This window comes from Schistocerca piceifrons, chromosome 7 (genome assembly GCF_021461385.2).
Source record: "Schistocerca piceifrons isolate TAMUIC-IGC-003096 chromosome 7, iqSchPice1.1, whole genome shotgun sequence".
Taxonomy (NCBI): Eukaryota; Metazoa; Arthropoda; class Insecta; order Orthoptera; family Acrididae; genus Schistocerca; species Schistocerca piceifrons.
Window position 1 is genome coordinate 231207979 of NC_060144.1, and position 18152 is coordinate 231226130.

Genomic DNA, 18152 nt, shown 5'->3' on the forward strand with positions numbered 1-18152 from the left:
ACGTAGACAGGATTTCTCAAAACCTCGCCCAAGACTCCTTCGATGAAAACTGTTACATCGTTTGCGCTGCACATCTGTTGATTCAAAACAACAAAATAACTTTCCACCTTTCATCGTGAAAAACGGAAACAAACTATACAAACAGTGCTTCACAACGAAGTGGAAGACCATCTCCGATGTTAAACATTGTAATAGTAGCATTGTAGAAACGCACGCTACTTGAAACATGACTCCTATCTTTAGAACCAAAAGCAATGGCTGTCCAGAAACTGAAGTAATGCGATTCCAAGGGGAAAAAAGTCTTGGTTGAACTGAACCATTGGAAATCCACTCTGCACACCAAATTTTTAAACCATGTGGTAACACTAAACTATCGACATTTGCAATAGTAGTGTTCCTTAGCACTCTATGTATGTCCTTCAGCAAGCGTTTCTTGTAACACAGCTGTGTCACTAGTATAAAGCATTAAGACACATTGTTATTTTATCCCCATTTTATTAGCACGTAGTGAAGTACCAGTCACGCTCTCCGAGTTGACCTCAAGCACCGACTAAAATCATTAACATGTCATTGGTCCCTTCCCAGTGTATCTGTCCTTATAACAAACATGCATGTGAATCATTATTCGTATTCGGTTTCCGCAGCGTCGTTTCTGCACGGTGGAACAATACATTACATGAGAGAAATGCAAACAAAGCAGCAGAACTTTGTTCTTAATGTTAACGCTGTCGATTCGATTTACCAGGTAACTGAAATAGAGGGATTATACCTTGTTACAGGGTCAGCAGACTTCTTTTCAATAAACCACTACTCAACGACTTTCGTGACGCCGGGAATCACAGGTGATTCACCTTCCAAAAAACGTGACATGGCTGTAATTACAACTTCTGGCGAGGTAAGTTTAGTGGAAAAACATTTGAGGCAGGCAAATGTTCATAAATTGATGAGGAGTGACATGATCACCTTGACGGTAAACACGATCGAATGTTTGATAATCTGATGTGTCACTGGAAAATTATCAAAGCAGAAATAGTCGAGCTTGAACTCTTTCTCTCCTACAACTACTTTTAATAACACAATATGTTGTCAAAAACAAGGCCTTCCAAGGGAGACGTCTTAGATGGAACATAGCCTGATATATTTATTAATGTCTTGCCAACAATTTTTTTAGGTTAATTCTCAAACCGCAAACATCACGTCATTCACTATAAACGTTATGTAGTCAATATCATGGTTTTGCCAAAAGGTAGCGCAAACGATATCGCTGTTTTCGCACGTCGGCTGTGTCGTATAAACGACAAAAATTTATCTTACCACCGAAATAAAGGGAAATAACTCTATTAACTATTTTCATCTGACGATCACTAAAACAAACAATACAGGTAAGTTCAGAACTTGGACGAAAGGGTACATACAATATTATTCATGTCAAATCCTATCACTCACAGCTCCATGTCGGAGAATTTTTTACTGCAATGCCACATCGACTTACTTGCTTGCCATTAGATGGCCAATAAAATCTAAAAGAAATAGACGTGGAAAACGGGCACACATTCATTTAAGCGCACAAGAGGCATGCAAAGTAAGAAAAATTTTGCCCGGATGACATACTATGGAAGAGAGTCTTAACAGCTAGAGAAACCGCTTCAAAACACAAGTGTCAAATACGCTTTTCAAATAAATAATACAATGAAAATTCGGCTTAGACACAAGATAGGTAGCAAATATAGTTTTGTATTGGAAAGACGGTTAGATAGTTTAATGTTGGAGTTAGGGAACAGGCACATTCGCAGAACAGAACTGCGTCTGGACTGCACGTTACTGAACACAAGCATACTGTAACCTACATGGATAACAATATCAGTCTTGTACATACTGCGGCAAAGGGCCGCCTACCGAACCCTCTGGAGGAACTAAAGATCCATAACTACTAGAAGCACACCTTACTGAAATTCTGAATTAACAAAGCGAGCTTTCACCGAACGCCATTTTTCACTCATGGATAGGGTACTGAAGTTCTTGCGCTTCCTGATGTCAAATAGCACATACATCTTCCAAAAGTTGGGGGTGACAGTTTTTTCCTTTAACTGAGGCATGTCGTTGGTAAAACTAAAATCCAAGACTTTCCAATAAAATTTGTCTTGCCTAAACTTTATCAAGGCAAGAAACATATCGGACTTCTTTCAGCTTTTATCTACCAATCTCAGTTTCTTGTGCTCCGAGCGTTTTGACGTCTACGCCCTTTTTAAGCGAGCACAAGGTTCTCTACAAATTCCACTACTACAACTTGTTTCGGCACTCAACACCAATGGCCCTGCAGTTCGTCAAAGAATATCAGTTTTTCAAATTTTGTTCAAAATGGAGAGATACGTTGTTTCTGAGTGCTACTACTGCCGTTTCTGCTTATAAAGTACAAACGTATTAGCATCATATTTCAAACTGGAAATGAACATATCAGTTTCTGATAACAATTACTTCATCTGCAGTGAGATGATTCCTAGGAACACTGAGACAGCCTCTTCCATTTTGTTAATTTCGCCGTCTGTTTCCTCAATAATTTCCATAAAATATAATTCTCCTTCACTTTCGTCATATAAAAATTCTGGTACGTTGTAACAGTTGACTACACTGTAGCTACTGCCAGTGGAAGAATATTTCAAATCTGCTTTCCTTCAGGACCACGCTTCGCCACATCTCAGCTCACATGAGCACGAAACATCGTGAAGGACTGAGTCAGGTGCTGGATCTTGCCTCGCTACAACAAGCCTCGGACCGTGGCTCCCGTGAGCCCCACTTCTCAGGAAGTTTCCAGGTTCCAATCCAGCTTTTGATTTGCTGGTAACAACGTAGATAATGCTGTTTCTCATCATCTTCTACTGGTTGTAACCTTGCAACATTCAGATTTAGCTAGTAGCTGTCACTGCAAATCGTCATCTGGGAACTACTGACACCTTCACTGTACAATGGGATAGTAAACTGTTCTCCAGATGTTATCACTTCTTCGCTGGTAGCGTCTTGTTTCCTGAACGTGCCATGTGTTGGGTTTAGGTATTATTTTCTCCATAATGTTGCGAAACTTCACTTTCCCTTGACCGAAAACGGAGCATGTTTTATCACGCCCACTAAAAGTGTGAACCAAATCTGTTCTTCCGTTTTGGTCTACAGATAATCAAATACAGCATCCATCCCTTCAACTATTATTGTTGCAGGTAGGTAACCTCTTTCAACGGCCCCCATACGACATTTTCTAGGGTTGGAGGAGAAGAGACCTGGGGATATGGAGTACTTTTAACATTTTCGAAGGCGAATGGCGACTTCTTAGCAGCGATAAAAATTCCAGTTCCGATTTTCTAACCTGCGTCATACCGACTTATCATTTTCATTACAGAAAAATTCATAACTACACTATATGTTTCTTTCCCCGAGAGCTACGGATGGCAGAATCCTTTCATAATGGGATTTTATTGAAAGCTACATAATAGTAAACAGCCCTCAGTCACCAACAGAGTACCAAATTAAAAATGTAGCATTAGTTATTTCAACACGTTCCTGCCATCTGTCCATGGTGCTTGTGTTTTAGCTTTTCTGTTGTCGTCTGAGACTTCTGGTCTCCGTGGTGAAGCTAAGTAGCTATTTTCTTGTTATTACCTTAAACTTTTCTGTTAGCCCAGTATTCCTTTACTTTCCTGCTCAGCTCTATCTTGCGTTCTTCGGAGAACTTCTTGATATTTCTGTGGCTAGTACGAGGTATTAGGAATGCTCTGGTTTCTACAGTTAAATGGTAGTCGCGCCTGTTGTTTATTATGTCTCGCACATTAAAAAATTCTGCAACACCTCTCCCTATTGCATAAAAAGTTCTCAGGTTTCCAGCCGCATCAAGTAATTAAAATTACACGAGCTTTAGACTAAGCTCGCTTTGGCCATCGTCAAGTGTTATGACTGCTATTGAGCGACTGGTACGCCCTTACGTATACTAACTACCGGCTGTAACGACACTGCTGCCCTCAGCATCGCCATATATGGGATCACTTTGACTCGGCGTTAGATGTGCCCGTTTTCACAGCGCTATCGCTGGACCCCACGCCGCACTCATCTGCTGCACACCTTCCCTATTTACGATGTTTTCGGTTATTTTTATTTCGATGATTTCTTCAATTTCGGTGTCCCAGAACCCGTTAGTGGAAACCGAGAGAGAGGTTTCGTCAAATTTTACCCCGTGGCCGTGTTTAAGTCATGCTCAACTAAAAAGGATTTCTCGACGTAACACAGGCGACAGAAACTCTCATCCTCCTTCCTTTGTTGCTCCACAGTGCGTACAGTTTGTCCGATGTAAGATTGGCCACACTCGCAAGGTATCTTGCAGACCCCACGTGTTCTAAGACTTGCTGTGTCTTTAAACTGTCTCAGAAATTGACGGACTTTCGTCCGAGGACTGAAGATACAGTTGATCTTGTGTCTTTTCAACAGCCGCCTTGTCGTACCTGATATGAAGTCAGAGGAAGGCCAGATAGTAAGTATCTTAGGCTGCTCATTCTGATTTTTGCTTGAAATAACTTCGTTTACTTGATGAACGTTACAGGGGTTGTTGCTGAAAACCTTGCGTAGGTTGCTCAGCTCATGGGGCCACTTATCAGCGTCTGCCATTATTACATGATGCACCACATAGTGCGCTTCTGTACTGGGCGATGATAAAATTTGACGAAACTTCCATCGCGGCTCGCATTAGCAACTTCTCGGACTGTGTAATTAAAGAAGCCATCGAAATAAAAATTACCGGTAACACCCCAAACAGAGATCGTGGTCTGCAGATCAGCGCGGTGTAGGATCCAGCGTTAGCTATGGCAAAACGGACACATCACACGCCGAGTCAGCGTATGCCCCTATATGAGGATGCCGCGAGCACCAGTGACGTCATAGCCGGAATCTGGAGAATGTAAGGGCGCACCAGCAGCCAACTGGCAGTCATACCACTTTACAATGGCCAAGGAGTGCGTGGCCGAAATCTTGTGTAATTTTAGACACTTGGCGGTGCTGGAAACCCGAGAACCATTTATTATTACTGCCGCGAGACTCTGCATTCTTTCAGCTTTCTGTGTTGTTTTGATCCACAAGTATCCAGTGGCTTTTCCTTGTTGGCTACTTTGAAAACCTTGTAGTACAGTATATGGTGGCCCATTCTGTACAGGTTATCTTAGAAAGCTATTCGTCTTCTTCTGATGGCACCGACGCTGTTTTCTTACTGCTTACAGAGGTCACAATTAGATCTCCCATCTGGTAGGATCGGTGGTCGTACTATCTTTCGAAGGAATTTTCTTTCTCATAGTTCTAGGAGTGTTACTGGTGTCTTAATGAGTAAGAACAGCACTCTACTGTCTAGAGACGTGGCGGGTCTGGCTACTCTGTTGTTCTGTCTTAGTTTGGTATTCACTGGTTGACGTTTTGCGGTATTCCTGATAATACAATGTGCCCTACCTAGTTTGACTTTTCCTTTGATCGAGATTTACCGTTTTACTGAGGTCATCCGAGATCCATTCTCCAAGGTACTCCACGTTTTTCGCCCTCTTGGTGGCCGGTAGATGCACAGTCGGAAGGATACGCCTGTGGAGGGCAGTAGTGTTGGAGCTTGTCGGCAGGTGCTATAGGGAAAATGACGAGCGGTTATGGGTCCGTTCTAAACTGAAGATTACATAGCGCATTTTTTCTAAAAATATATTAAGTAGATCCCTCCAATTGCATGGTGACCATTGAAAAAGATCTACTGTTACCTCTGCTTTGGTTAGTACCTAGGAAGAACTACAATGAAAATGCAACAAAAGCAGAGTTTTATTTTTGCATGGCTTGATAACCATTTATAACTTACAGAGCAACATTATGAATGGCGAATTTCGAGTAAATCCTGCATTTGCCTTTTTTCCATGGTAAAATTTGCTTCTTTTGTCAAAACATAGCAGAGTTTACACAGTGTCACCCCACTAAAATGTGCAGTGGTTTAATAATTTTATTAAGTGAGGAACTGAGGCAGAGTAAGGTGTATAGCCTATGAAAAAGCACGTCCTCAGTATAAAAATAAACGTGTAAAGTCTTCAATTACATTGTTCCAAAACCTACAGCATTTCTCGTTTCACCAGCCATCGATGGCCTTAAAAATTACATTCTGCCATCGAAAAAGTCTATAGTCAATAGAATAACACTGTAAATGATGAAATTTTATGCAACCCTATGGCAAAATACTCTCTTCTTTGCATGTTATCATCTACCAAAACCTGATTTTGAGATCTCAAATCGTTTGTGGAATATGAGAAGTGTTGTAGAGATTTCATTCTGGCTTTATCACTGACACGCGCGATCGCAAATGAGTGTGCTACATGACATCAAGTCATTCAAGACTGGTGACAGGTACAGATCTCCCCCCGACTCTCAAGAAAAATTCAGTCTGTTAGCTAAATTTCATACGCAGCAACATATTATGTAATATGCACCAAATGATAAATCATAGCCAGCCCTATTTTTCATTGTAATCTTTTTCGAATTTTGCGCAGTGTTCTATTTAAGTGCAAATATTCGCTTAGCTGTGAATATTACTGAAATGATTGGCAGATCATCATAACGCTGACATACAAAGTTAAAAGTAAGGCAAAATTGACTTTTTTTCGCCGTATAGTTTCCCCCCATGAACCATGGACGTTGCCGTTTGTGGGAAGGCTTGCGTGCCTCAACGATACAGATAGCCGTACCGTAGGTGCAACCACAACGGAGGGGTATCTGTTGAGAGGACAGACAAACGTGTGGTTCCTGAAGAGAGGCAGCAGTCTTTTCAGTAGTTGCAGGGACAACAGTCTGGATGATTGACTGATCTGGCCTAGTAACACTAACCAAAATGGCCTTGCTGTTGTGGTACTGCCAACGGCTGAGAGCAAGGGGAAACTACAGCCGTAACTTTTCCCTTCGGGCATGCAGCTTTACTGTATGGTTAAATGATGATGGCGTTCTCTTGGGTAAAATATTCCGGAGGTAAAATAGTCCCCCATTCGGATCTCCGGGCGGGGACTACTCAAGAGGACGTCGTTATCAGGAGAAAGAAAGCTGGCATTCTACGGATCGGAACGTGGAATGTCAGATCCCTTAATCAGGCAGGTAGGTTAGAAAATTTAAAAAGGGAAATGGATAGGATAAAGTTAGATATCGTGGAAATTAGTGAAGTTCGGTGGCAGGAGGAACAAGACTTCTGGTCAGGTGAATACAGGGTTATAAAAACAAAATCAAATAGGGGTAATGCAGGAGTAGGTGTAATAATGAATGAAAAAGTAGGAGTGCGGGTAAGCTACTACAAACAGCATAGTGAACGTATTATAGTGGCCAAGATAGACACGAAGCCCATGCCTACTACAGTAGTACAAGTTTATATGCCAACTAGCTCTGCAGATGACGAAGAAATTGATGAAATGTATGATGAGATAAAAGAAATTATCCAGGTAGTGAAGGGAGGCGAAAATTTAATAGACAGAGGAGACTGGAATTCGACAGTAGGAAAAGGGAGAGAAGGAAACATAGTAGGTGAATATGGATTGGGGCTAAGAAATGAAAGAGGAAGCCCTCTGGTAGAATTTTGCACAGAGCACAGCTTAATCATATCTAACACTTGCTTCAAGAATCATAAAAGAAGGTTGTATACATGGAAGAATCCTGGAGATACTAAAAGGTATCAGATATATTATATAATGGTAAGACAGAGGTTTAGAAACCAGGTTTTAAATTGTAGGACATTTCCAGGGGCAGATGTGGACTCTGACCACAATCTATTGGTTTTGAACTGTAGATTAAAACTGAAGAAATAGCAAAAAGATGAGAATTTAAGGAGATAGCACCTGGATAAACTGACTAAACCAGAGGTTGTAGAGCGTTTCAGGGACAGCATAAGGGAACAATTGACAGGAATGGGGGAAAGAAATACAGTAGAAGACGAATGGGTATCTCTAAGGGATGAAGTAGTGAAGGCAGCAGGGGATCAACTAGGTAAAAAGACGAGGGCTAGTAGAAATCCTTGGGTAACAGAAGAAATATTGAATTTAATTGATGAAAGAAGAAAATATAAAAATGCAGTAAATGAAGCAGGCAAAAAGAAATACAAACGTCTCAAAAATGAGTTCGACAGGAAGTGCAAAATTGCTAAGCAGGCATGGCTAGAGGACAAATGTAAGGGTGTAGAGGCTTGTCTCACTACGGGTAAGATAGATACAGCCTACAGGAAAATTAAAGAGACCTTTGGAGAAAAGAGAGCCACTTGTATGAATATCAAGAGCTCAGATGGAAACCCAGTTCTAAGCAAAGAGGAAAAAGCAGAAAGGTGGAAGGAGTATATAGAGGGTCTATACAAGGGCGATGTACTTCAGGACAATATTATGGAAATGGAAGAGGATGTAGATGAAGATGAAATGGGAGATACGATACTGCTTGAAGAGTTTGACACAGCACTGAGAGACCTGAGTCCAAACAAGGCCCTGGGAGTAGACAACATTCCATTAGAACTACTGACGGCCTCTGGAGAGCCAGTCATGACAAAACTTTACCATCTGGTGAGCAAGATGTATGAGACAGGCGAAATACCCACAGACTTCAAGAAGAATATATAATTCCAATCCCAAAGAAAGCAGGTGTTGACAGATGTGAAAATTACCGAACTATCAGTTAATAAGTCACAGCTGCAAATTACTAACGCGAATTCTTTAGAGACGAATGGAAAAACTGGTAGAAGCGGACCTCGGGAAGATCAGTTTGGATTCCGTAGAAATGTTGGAACACGTGAGGCAATACTAACCTTACGACTTATCTTAGAAGAAAGATTAAGAAAAGGCAAACCTACGTTTCTAGCGTTTGTAGACTTAGAGAAAGCTTTTGACAACGTCAACTGGAATACTCTCTTTCATATTCTGAATGTGGCAGGGGTAAAATACAGGGAGCGAAAGGCTATTTACAATTTGTACAGAAACCAGATGGCAGTTATAAGAGTCTAGGGGCATGAAAGGGAAGCAGTGGTTTAGGAAGGAGTGAGACAAGGTTGTAGCCTCTCCCCGATGTTATTCAATCTGTATATTGAGCAAGCAGTAAAGGAAACAAAAGAAAAATTCGGAGTAGGTATTAAAATTCATGGAGAAGAAGTAAAAACTTTGAGGTTCGCAGATGACATTGTAACTCTGTCAGAGACAGCAAAGGACTTGGAAGAGCAGTTGAATGGAATGGATAGTGTCTTGAAAGGAGGATATAAGATGAACATCAACAAATGTAAAACGAGGATAATGGAATGTAGTCGAATTAAGTCGGGTGATGCTGAGGGAATTAGATTAGGAAATCAGACACTTAAAGTAGTAAAGGAGTCTTGCTATTTGGGGAGCAAAATAACATGATGGTCGAAGTAGAGAGGATATAAGATGTAGACTGGCAATGGCAAGGAAATCGTTTCTGAAAAAGAGAAATTTGTTAACATCGAGTATAGGTTTAAGTGTCAGGAAGTCGTTTCTGAAAGTATTTGTATGGAGTGTAGCCATGTATGGAAGTGAAACATGGACAATAAATAGTTTGGACAAGAAGAGAAGAGAAGCTTTCGAAATGTGGTGCTACAGAAGAATGTTGAAGATTAGGTCGGTAGATCACGTAACTAATGAGGAGGTACTGAATAAGATTGGGGAGAAGAGAATTTTGTGACACAACTTGACTAGAAGAAGGGATCGGTTGGTAGGACATGTCTTGAGGCATCAGGGGATCACAAATTTAGCATTGGAGGGCAGCGTGGAGGGTAAAAATCGTAGAGGGAGACCAAGAGATGAATACACTAAGCAGATTCAGAAGGATGTACGTAGCAGTAGGTACTGGGAGATGAAGGTGCTTGCACAGGATAGATTAGCACGGAGAGCTGCATCAAACCAGTGTCAGGGCTGAAGACCACAACAACAACAACATAGTTTCTGTAAAAATCGTTTGAGAAAGACTGTGGGGCGTGGGGGGCATGGGTTTCGGTTCTGTCACCGCAGCGTGCTGCCGACCGGCCGAGAGATGGCAAACTATTTTGGCCTCACCTTCTGAGCAAAGGAATGAATTCGCCCAGCGCTACCGACAAACATTGGTCACTGTGCAACGGGCTGCGTGCTCTCCAACCCACACACGCTCACTACGGACTGTGTGGCACGTTGTATTGTCCTGCTGGTAAACGTCATTGTTACGAGGAAAATAAAAAGTCGTATGTAAGGGTGGTTATGTCCCAAAGTATAAACGTATACTTGTGTAGATGCATTGTGTGGTCCAAAATGACGAGATGACCCAGAGAATGCCACGAAAACATTTCTCAGACAATAACACTCCCTCTCCGATCTAGCCGTTTTTTGCAGGGACGTACGCACCTACGGTCATATATCCAATGGAACCTAAAAGGTGATTCATCTGAAAAGGACACCTGTCGGCAATCAGTGGTCGTTCGGTTGCCTTCGTCCCAAATGAAGACTAATCAGCACGGGTGCATGAAACTGGCGCCTGCTGCAGAGGCACATACGCCGCAAGTTTCACTGAACGTTCGTTCAGGAGGCACTGTTGGTGCTCCGTAATTCACCCGTTGCTCAACAGTATCATGCCCGTTCTTTTATATATATTTCCACGGCCTTTTACCAAATGCGATATACCTTAACCACAGCGGCACAGGAACAGTTTATAAACTTAGCCGTTCCGGAAACGCTTCCTACCTCGTCCCGTAGGGCATTTATCACGCCCGTTTCGAATGCGGATAACAATGATGACTCTATTTCCGCATTATGGCAAGGACTGCACTGTTTTCCGCGTTCCCCGACACGCTTTATAGACCCCACCGTTAGACCCTAATGCTGCCTCCTGCACGTTGACGTCGAACATATCTAGTTGTCACATTAATGTGACTGGATCTTGTAATTTCGAATAGAAGATATGAATAATTGTATGTAAGTAACTGGATAATCCCGGGTTGTAACTAATGAAGAGATAAAACTGCCAAAAAACTTCATTTTATACCTGCGCGTCCATTTTGAAGAACCAGGTAGGAACAGAAATAATGTCTGTAATACGTATCTTACCTTTCAGCACCTTCCTTGGGGGTTTCGGAGTCAGCTGAACTGGATCGCCAACGAATACCCAGGATATCCAATAATTATAACAGAGAACGGTCTCTACAATTCCGGAGGACGAAACGACACAGACCGCATCGAATACTTCAATGTAAGTAGAAATTTCTACAATAATGTAGCAGCCATTTTCATCTTCCGAAATTCATTTCTCTACCTGCAGTATGCTGTATTATAACTAGGGATACCTCGGAGCTGTGCTGGAGGCGATAAACATCGACGGTGTTCCGATTATCGGATACACGGCTTATGGTCTCATGGACAACCTGGAATTTAACTCGGGATTCACGTGAGTAATTATGATATTTTTATGTGTTAACAAATAATACAGACAAAACACAAACACATTTACCTATCGATAAATCCCTGCGGCTTCCTATGAGCTTAGTACAACGTAGTGTAAGGTCGATTATTTCACCATATCTCATAAAACAAGTCACTTCCATAGTGTTACATAATAGAGGATTGTAAACACAGACAGGAGCAACGTTTGCTCAACATGACTGCTTGTATTACCATGTGTTGGTACATTTACTAATTTACCATCCAATATCATAACGTTTACGTCTATACAAAGCGAAGGTTATTTGGGTGTTAGGACGCGTAATATACAACATTAAAAAAACTATAAAATCGACTATTCGACCTTATAAGCAGTGAACCTTCTCTGTTCGAGCAGTTTTTCTTTCTCCCAAACGAGGACGGCTACCAAACTGGTCGAAACCTTCGTTGTATGTCGGTCTTAATTTTTGAAAATTGTTCGGCCGAACAGCCAAAAGGGTTTTATTCGAAATGACACCACTCGTGTAAGTGTATCTGATTACAGAGTCAAAGTCGATTTTGGGAGCATCTGCGATAAACAGGGTGATTCCGTGATCACGTTCCGAACCTGTTTTATCAGAGGTGGAATGCCCTCGCGACAATTGTGAAGAGCAACCAACAGACCGAGCGGCGTAGCGCAGTGGTCAGCACACTGGACTCGCATTCAGGAGGGCGACAGTTCAAACCCACGTCCGACCATCCTGATTCAGGTTTTCTGTGATTTCCCGAAATCGCTTAAGACAAATGGTAGGAGGGTTTCTAAAGGGCACGCAGTTTTCCTTCTCCATCTCTTCCTAATCCGACCTTGTCTTCCGCCTCTAATAACCACGTTGTCGACAAGATGTTGGAAACTAATCTCCTCTTCCTCCTCCACCATAAACACAGATCATCAGTCAACGTTTGAGCAGGGACTGTCAATGATTATATACTAGATCCGTTTCTCCGTCCTCCCACCTTTAATGCTCCAGTGAACAAAGTGTTCATCAGTATCATGCTAAAGAGGTTCCTGGAACATATCCCACTTGCTATTTGTCAAAGTATATGGTCCCAAATGTGATGGAGCTCCACTTCACTTCGGACTGAAGAACACCTTTATCCGACATTCCCTGAAAAGTGGGTAGGCAGTGGAGGTCATGTTTCGTGGCCAAAGCGTTAAACTGATTTTACTGAAAAGGATTTTTTGTTGTGGATCCATGTAAAAAGTATCGGGTACGAGAGGCCTAAAGTGACTAAATAGATCTCCTGTCAAGAATTCTCGCTGTCTGAGACTCACACTACATCGGGGATATTAGAACTGGTACAAGAACACTTTCTGCGACGATACCATGCTTGCACTGATGCGGCGGCACACTATTTTGAGCATCTGTTGTAAATGTTGCACCTTGCAAAATTTGTACCGGTAAATGATTATCGGTCTCTCCAACATCAAGTGACGTGCGCTGTTACAAGTCCAACAGGGGAGTACTGATCGGGAATTCTGTATCTCATCATCAGGATTCGTTAGGCGGGACCCTCAGTTTGAGCATTGCGCGGATTTGCAAAGGGAACATGAATCAACTTTCGCTTATACCTTTCTGCTCGGTCTTTTCCAGAATAGGGTTCCTGCCTCACACTGGTTCATTTACCCTTCTCCATCTTCCAAGAAAGTTTGTAACATCTACAAGGAATCAACCCGTATGATACACCTGATCGTTTAGAACATTGTATTAGAGCTTCTTTCTTCTTTTCTAACAAATTACGGATGTCAGTGTTTATTTACTTCTGTTCTGTAACATTTTTCATATCGTCTAATCACCATCTTACAAGAATCTGATTTATACATTGACGAGCCAAAGCACTAGTATCACCCACTTCCCAGCAAGCTGGTTCATCTTTGGAAAACAACTGAGGAGCGACTGTGCGTGGTATGATTTCGACAAGGCATTCGTAGGTGGCACAAGGCGTCTACGCACAGTTAACGCAAATCCCCTAAATTACGCGCCAGTGAATTGTAGGGACCGAGTTGGCACGAAATTGCGCACCGGATCTGTTCCGTCGGGTACAGATGAGGCAAATTTGGTGGCCAAGGCATCGGTTTATGTTCACTGTAATGATTCTCAAACAGATGTAGCACGGTTCTGGCCCTATGGAACGGTTATTTCCCTGAACATCAAGGGAGACAGATGCCCTTCAGTAATATACAGCTAGTCGACGGCTATATTGTTGTCTTCGATTACTATCACAGGTCACATGGCAGACCAGGTGGATGTCTCCCGTGGCACAATACTGCATTCACCAGCTTACTTCGCGGTGTGGTGCGTATTTGGAGCAGTCGTTTGCCTTGTTGACGGCGTACCCAGGCACCACCATCGATCTGGTGTAGCAATAAAGGCGACCAGGCGACACATTACTCCTGATCAGCACTCCAATCTCGATGATTCCGTACCCACTACAATCGTAATATGACGATGCTGCTGGGCCTACATGGGAAAACACGGGGACAGTCTGTTGCAGAACCCCAAGTTCAACAGTTTGCACCAAACTATATGCTCAAAAATACCAGAACTGTCCTGTGGCGTGAGATCTGTGGCGTCAGATTTGCCACGCCACCTTTCCTCCTCTACAGAGCATGAATTCCTCCTACCTCCTCGTTCTGCGGTGACGCATAGTCGAAAAAAAGTCCCGTACTGGTGGTTTTACTGTCCTTCAAGCACTTTCCATAGATTATCAAGACAGTAGCATGCGAACAGTCGACCAACCGCTCGTTTTCAGCTGCTGGGCCGTAACTATATGCCCTTCATAGAAGTCACTTAAGTCAGTGGATTTCCACATCTGTGACCCGTATCGTCTCTAGAACATCTCCCGATTCGTTTGTGTTCCGTTTTCATACTCGTCGTAGTCAGTGGTCTTCATTTGCCTCAGGAGTGCGTGATCCGGTCTCGACAATATTTTTTTCTATCCTCACCTACATACTCTATCAAATTAATTACTTCAATCCTGTGTCATGTAAAACGTAAGTATTGCTCCTCGGGTTGCAGTTTTCCATAGACCTATTAACAAGCGAATTGGTGCAGCTGTTACGACACCTGATTTCCATTCTTAAGGTGAGCATTCCTCCGTCCAGTTATAGAAATATAGGTTTCGAGTAGCTTCCACGAGTCTTCTCGAATCGATTGCCGGGGTGGTTTCTTTCAGAAGGCCACCCAGTTTCCCTCCCACCCTTGCACAGTCGGAACTTCTTCTCCGTTTGCAACAACCTCGTCATCAACGATTTCATCAATGGCGCCAGGGAGTTACTGTTCTTAATTCCTTTGAGTCTTGATTCATGGTGGCTGTATGTTCAAAATGGTGTCTTCTTTCGGACATGCCCGAAAGAACGGACAACACACACATAATTAAGGCCAACACGATCAATGATCGCTTCATTGTGGTTGCACAACATTCTCGAACTCTTAGTGGGACCGGCGAAATGCAGCGAGTACTGGGGATAATGAGCAAGGGGCACTGCATTAGTAATGTGTAGAGAAGTTGAGAATTTCGGTATGACGGAAGGCGTGCAAGAGGTCCGTGCAGTTGTCCTGACCACTGTGTTCGGATGGCGCACTGACAAGCGCATGTGCCTGCCTAGTAAGCAAAAATGGTTCAAATGGCTCTGAGCACTATGGGACTTAACATCTGTGGTCATCAGTCCCCTAGAACTTAGAACTACTTAAACCTAATTAACCTAAGGTCATCACACACATCCATGCCCGAGGCAGGATTCGAACCTGCGACCGTAGCAGTCGCGCGGTTCCGGACTGAGCGCCTAGAACCGCTAGACCACCGCGGCCGGCCCTAGTAAGCAGGAAACCCCGGTCCGGCCCAAGTTTTCAACTTTCTCATTTGATTTCGTCAGTGCCTATTGGCAGCTGATGTCATGAATTCCTTTGTGTCTTAAATATTTATCTTCCATTTTTTCTTTATATGTACATGTGATATATCTTCAGTCTGTACATTATCACGTAATTCGAAATTTACCTTTAGGTTTCCCCCTCCTGATAGTAATTTACGATGATGGTTTCGATGATGGTCTCGGTGTAAAAATTGAGTAGATCCAATGTGCTCACACTTTCTGAGAACGAGATTGTATAGCCACTACTTTCTTCTGGCATTCCGTTGCTTCTGATTTCCCTGGAAGTAGTTACGCTTCGCGTGTCTGTACGTCAGTCTACACTTCTCGGCTTTACAAATGATTGGTTTCTTTTGGAGTCTCCTGTAGGTACCCGAGTGGCATAAGAGGATAAGCTTCTCATGCTGAGAAACTATTGACAGCTATGACGTCTTTAAGTGTACCCCTTTACTCATTATACCACATCTTACTGGATAGGGGAGAATTTCTGCCACTGGTCCTTGGGGTCTTTGGACCATTACGTTCAACTCTGATCTGTCCTTACCCAATTCCACATTTCCTGTATGGTAAAATATCGCCAAGTTCTTTTCGGAGACGTAGTTCCGCAGGAAATTCTCTCCCCGCTAGATTCACCCATATCAAGAACTTTTGTGGAGGTAATAACACCGAACTCAGTTATCTGTTTACGCCATGGAAATTTTGCTATTTGTAATGACTCTACTCCCATTCTCACATCGTTGAATCTGACAAAGGAAAACAGTCTTCAGCCGAGTAAAGTCTTGGAATCTCTTTAAGAAGTCATGAAGAAATGTTTCAACTACAGAAACGTAATCATTCATGTCTGGCCTACAAATGACCGCCTTGGGTTCTTAAAAATATTCCCGGGTACGAAGTTAAAGCTGATCGTTCCATAGCGTTAATTTTTGTTTTATAACATCTGATATCAAATGATAGTCTGTTTGCATTAAGACATTTAAGACTTTAAATAATTAGTGATGTAAACTATAAAAGATTTTGTCCCTACGCTACTTACGCTCAACTCAGATTTTCCCCAAATGGTCGCCTTCAGTTGTGGCTACATTCGTATTGTCTTTGTAGCTCATCTAATAATGACGTTCAAATGATCATTTCTGTAGCTCGTAACATTGTGACGGTTTATTAAGCACTTTGCATAGCCATAGAACTATAGAAAAGTAAAGCAGTTCTCCACTTTTTCTATTTTTCTACAAATGCGTGCAGTTCATAGTATTCCAAGAGCGGTCCATTAATCTAACTTAACAATAGTAGTATTGTTATCACACTGCTTGGCGTGTGGCAAAGCGACTCTCTTGCTCGAGCGGCTTCCGGTACCTGTCTTCCATTTCCCCTTCCTCCTCTCCCCTCAGCTCCACTGACCGCTACGCTATGAGCGCTAGGCAGGCATTCCCTGTGTGTGTGTGTGTGTGTGTATGCGTTAGTGCGTTTTAACATTGTTCGTTGTTAATTTTATAAAACAAATTTTTCATAAGAATTGCTTTTTTATTCTTTATTATTGTTTTAATTTCTTATTGTAATCAATGAATTAGTGTAAAATTATCCTTTTCTTGTTGCTATGTCACTGAGGAAGTTTATTTTCATTTATGGGCCATTATACGAAATACTCTTCCTCCAGAGTAGGCGTTGGCTGTTTTATCCCTTGGTGATAGTGATCTTATTTCCATAATGTATATAAATTCGGGACTCTGCACAGAACAAACATTTTGCTCGCTACTCGCTGCTACAGATGGTATCGCAGTAGCTATTACGTTTATGGTAAGCGTGTTTGAGATTATTTAGTCAGGATCCCACTTCTGATTTCTTTTATTTGTTTTAAAAATCTGAAAATGCTGAGACCATGAACTAAACCGGTATCATTGGAAATACAAACACGACAATGGACTGTGGTACAAATCCAGTATGATTCTCCAGCGAGAGAACACGGCAGGTCTATCAGTCTTTAACTGCTTGTACTCAAATGTTTTTATGTAGCAGTACCTCCGTTACCTACCTGAAACGAGCCTAGTTGACATGCGAGATGTATCGCCTCGTCCAACTCCCGATGTGTTCCAACGGTATATACCAACGTGCACCGAAACTCTACAGCTATGCTCTGAAGAAACCTACATTCTGCAAGCCAGTTTGCGTTGTATGACGGAGGGTACTTCATGTGCTTCTGTCACTTCTTGTTCCAGTCGCTAATTGTTCCGGAGAAGAACGATTGTCTGTAAGAACCCTGGTGGGTTCGCATGTCTCTTATTGTATCTTCATGGCCTTTTTTCGAGATATACGCAGGAGGAAGTATTGTATTCGTTGACGCTTCTAGGAAAGTACACCCCTGGAACTTTAACAATAAACGACATCGTGATGCTGGACGTCTCTCTTGCAGAGTATGCCACTGGAATTGGTTGCTCATCTCTGTGACTCCTTCGTGCTTAATATATGAACCTGTAACGAAACGTGCTGCTAACGAAACGTTCTGATGTGGATCTGCTCTATTTTCTCTGTCAGTGCGGGCATGGCATGGATCCCATACAGACAGGCAATGTTTAAGTATTGGTCGCAAGAGTGTTTAGTAAGCTACTTTCTTTGTTGATGGGTGACGTTTCCGGAGGACTATTCCAATGAATCTTAGTTTGGTATCTAGCTTACTCGCGATTAATTTTTTGTTGGCGCTGTGCTTCAGATCACTCGGTACGCAGACTCATAGACGTTTTATGGAAGTAACTGCTTCAAGTGATTGTTCGGCAATTGTGTAATAAAGGGTCCTTCTGTCTATGTGTTCGCAATGCGTTGTATTTGGTTGTGTT

The 18152-nt window shown here is 42.4% G+C and overlaps 1 protein-coding gene across 1 annotated transcript in view; it reads left to right on the forward strand.

Moving 5' to 3' along the window:
- LOC124805581 (myrosinase 1-like) overlaps positions 1 to 18152 on the forward strand; it is a 40360-nt gene that overhangs the window by 13539 nt on the left and 8669 nt on the right. The window contains exons 4-6 of the mRNA XM_047266148.1: positions 780 to 895; positions 11098 to 11232; positions 11321 to 11427. Of these exons, the coding sequence (XP_047122104.1) occupies positions 780 to 895; positions 11098 to 11232; positions 11321 to 11427 (358 nt within the window). The remainder of the gene's footprint in view (positions 1 to 779; positions 896 to 11097; positions 11233 to 11320; positions 11428 to 18152) is intronic.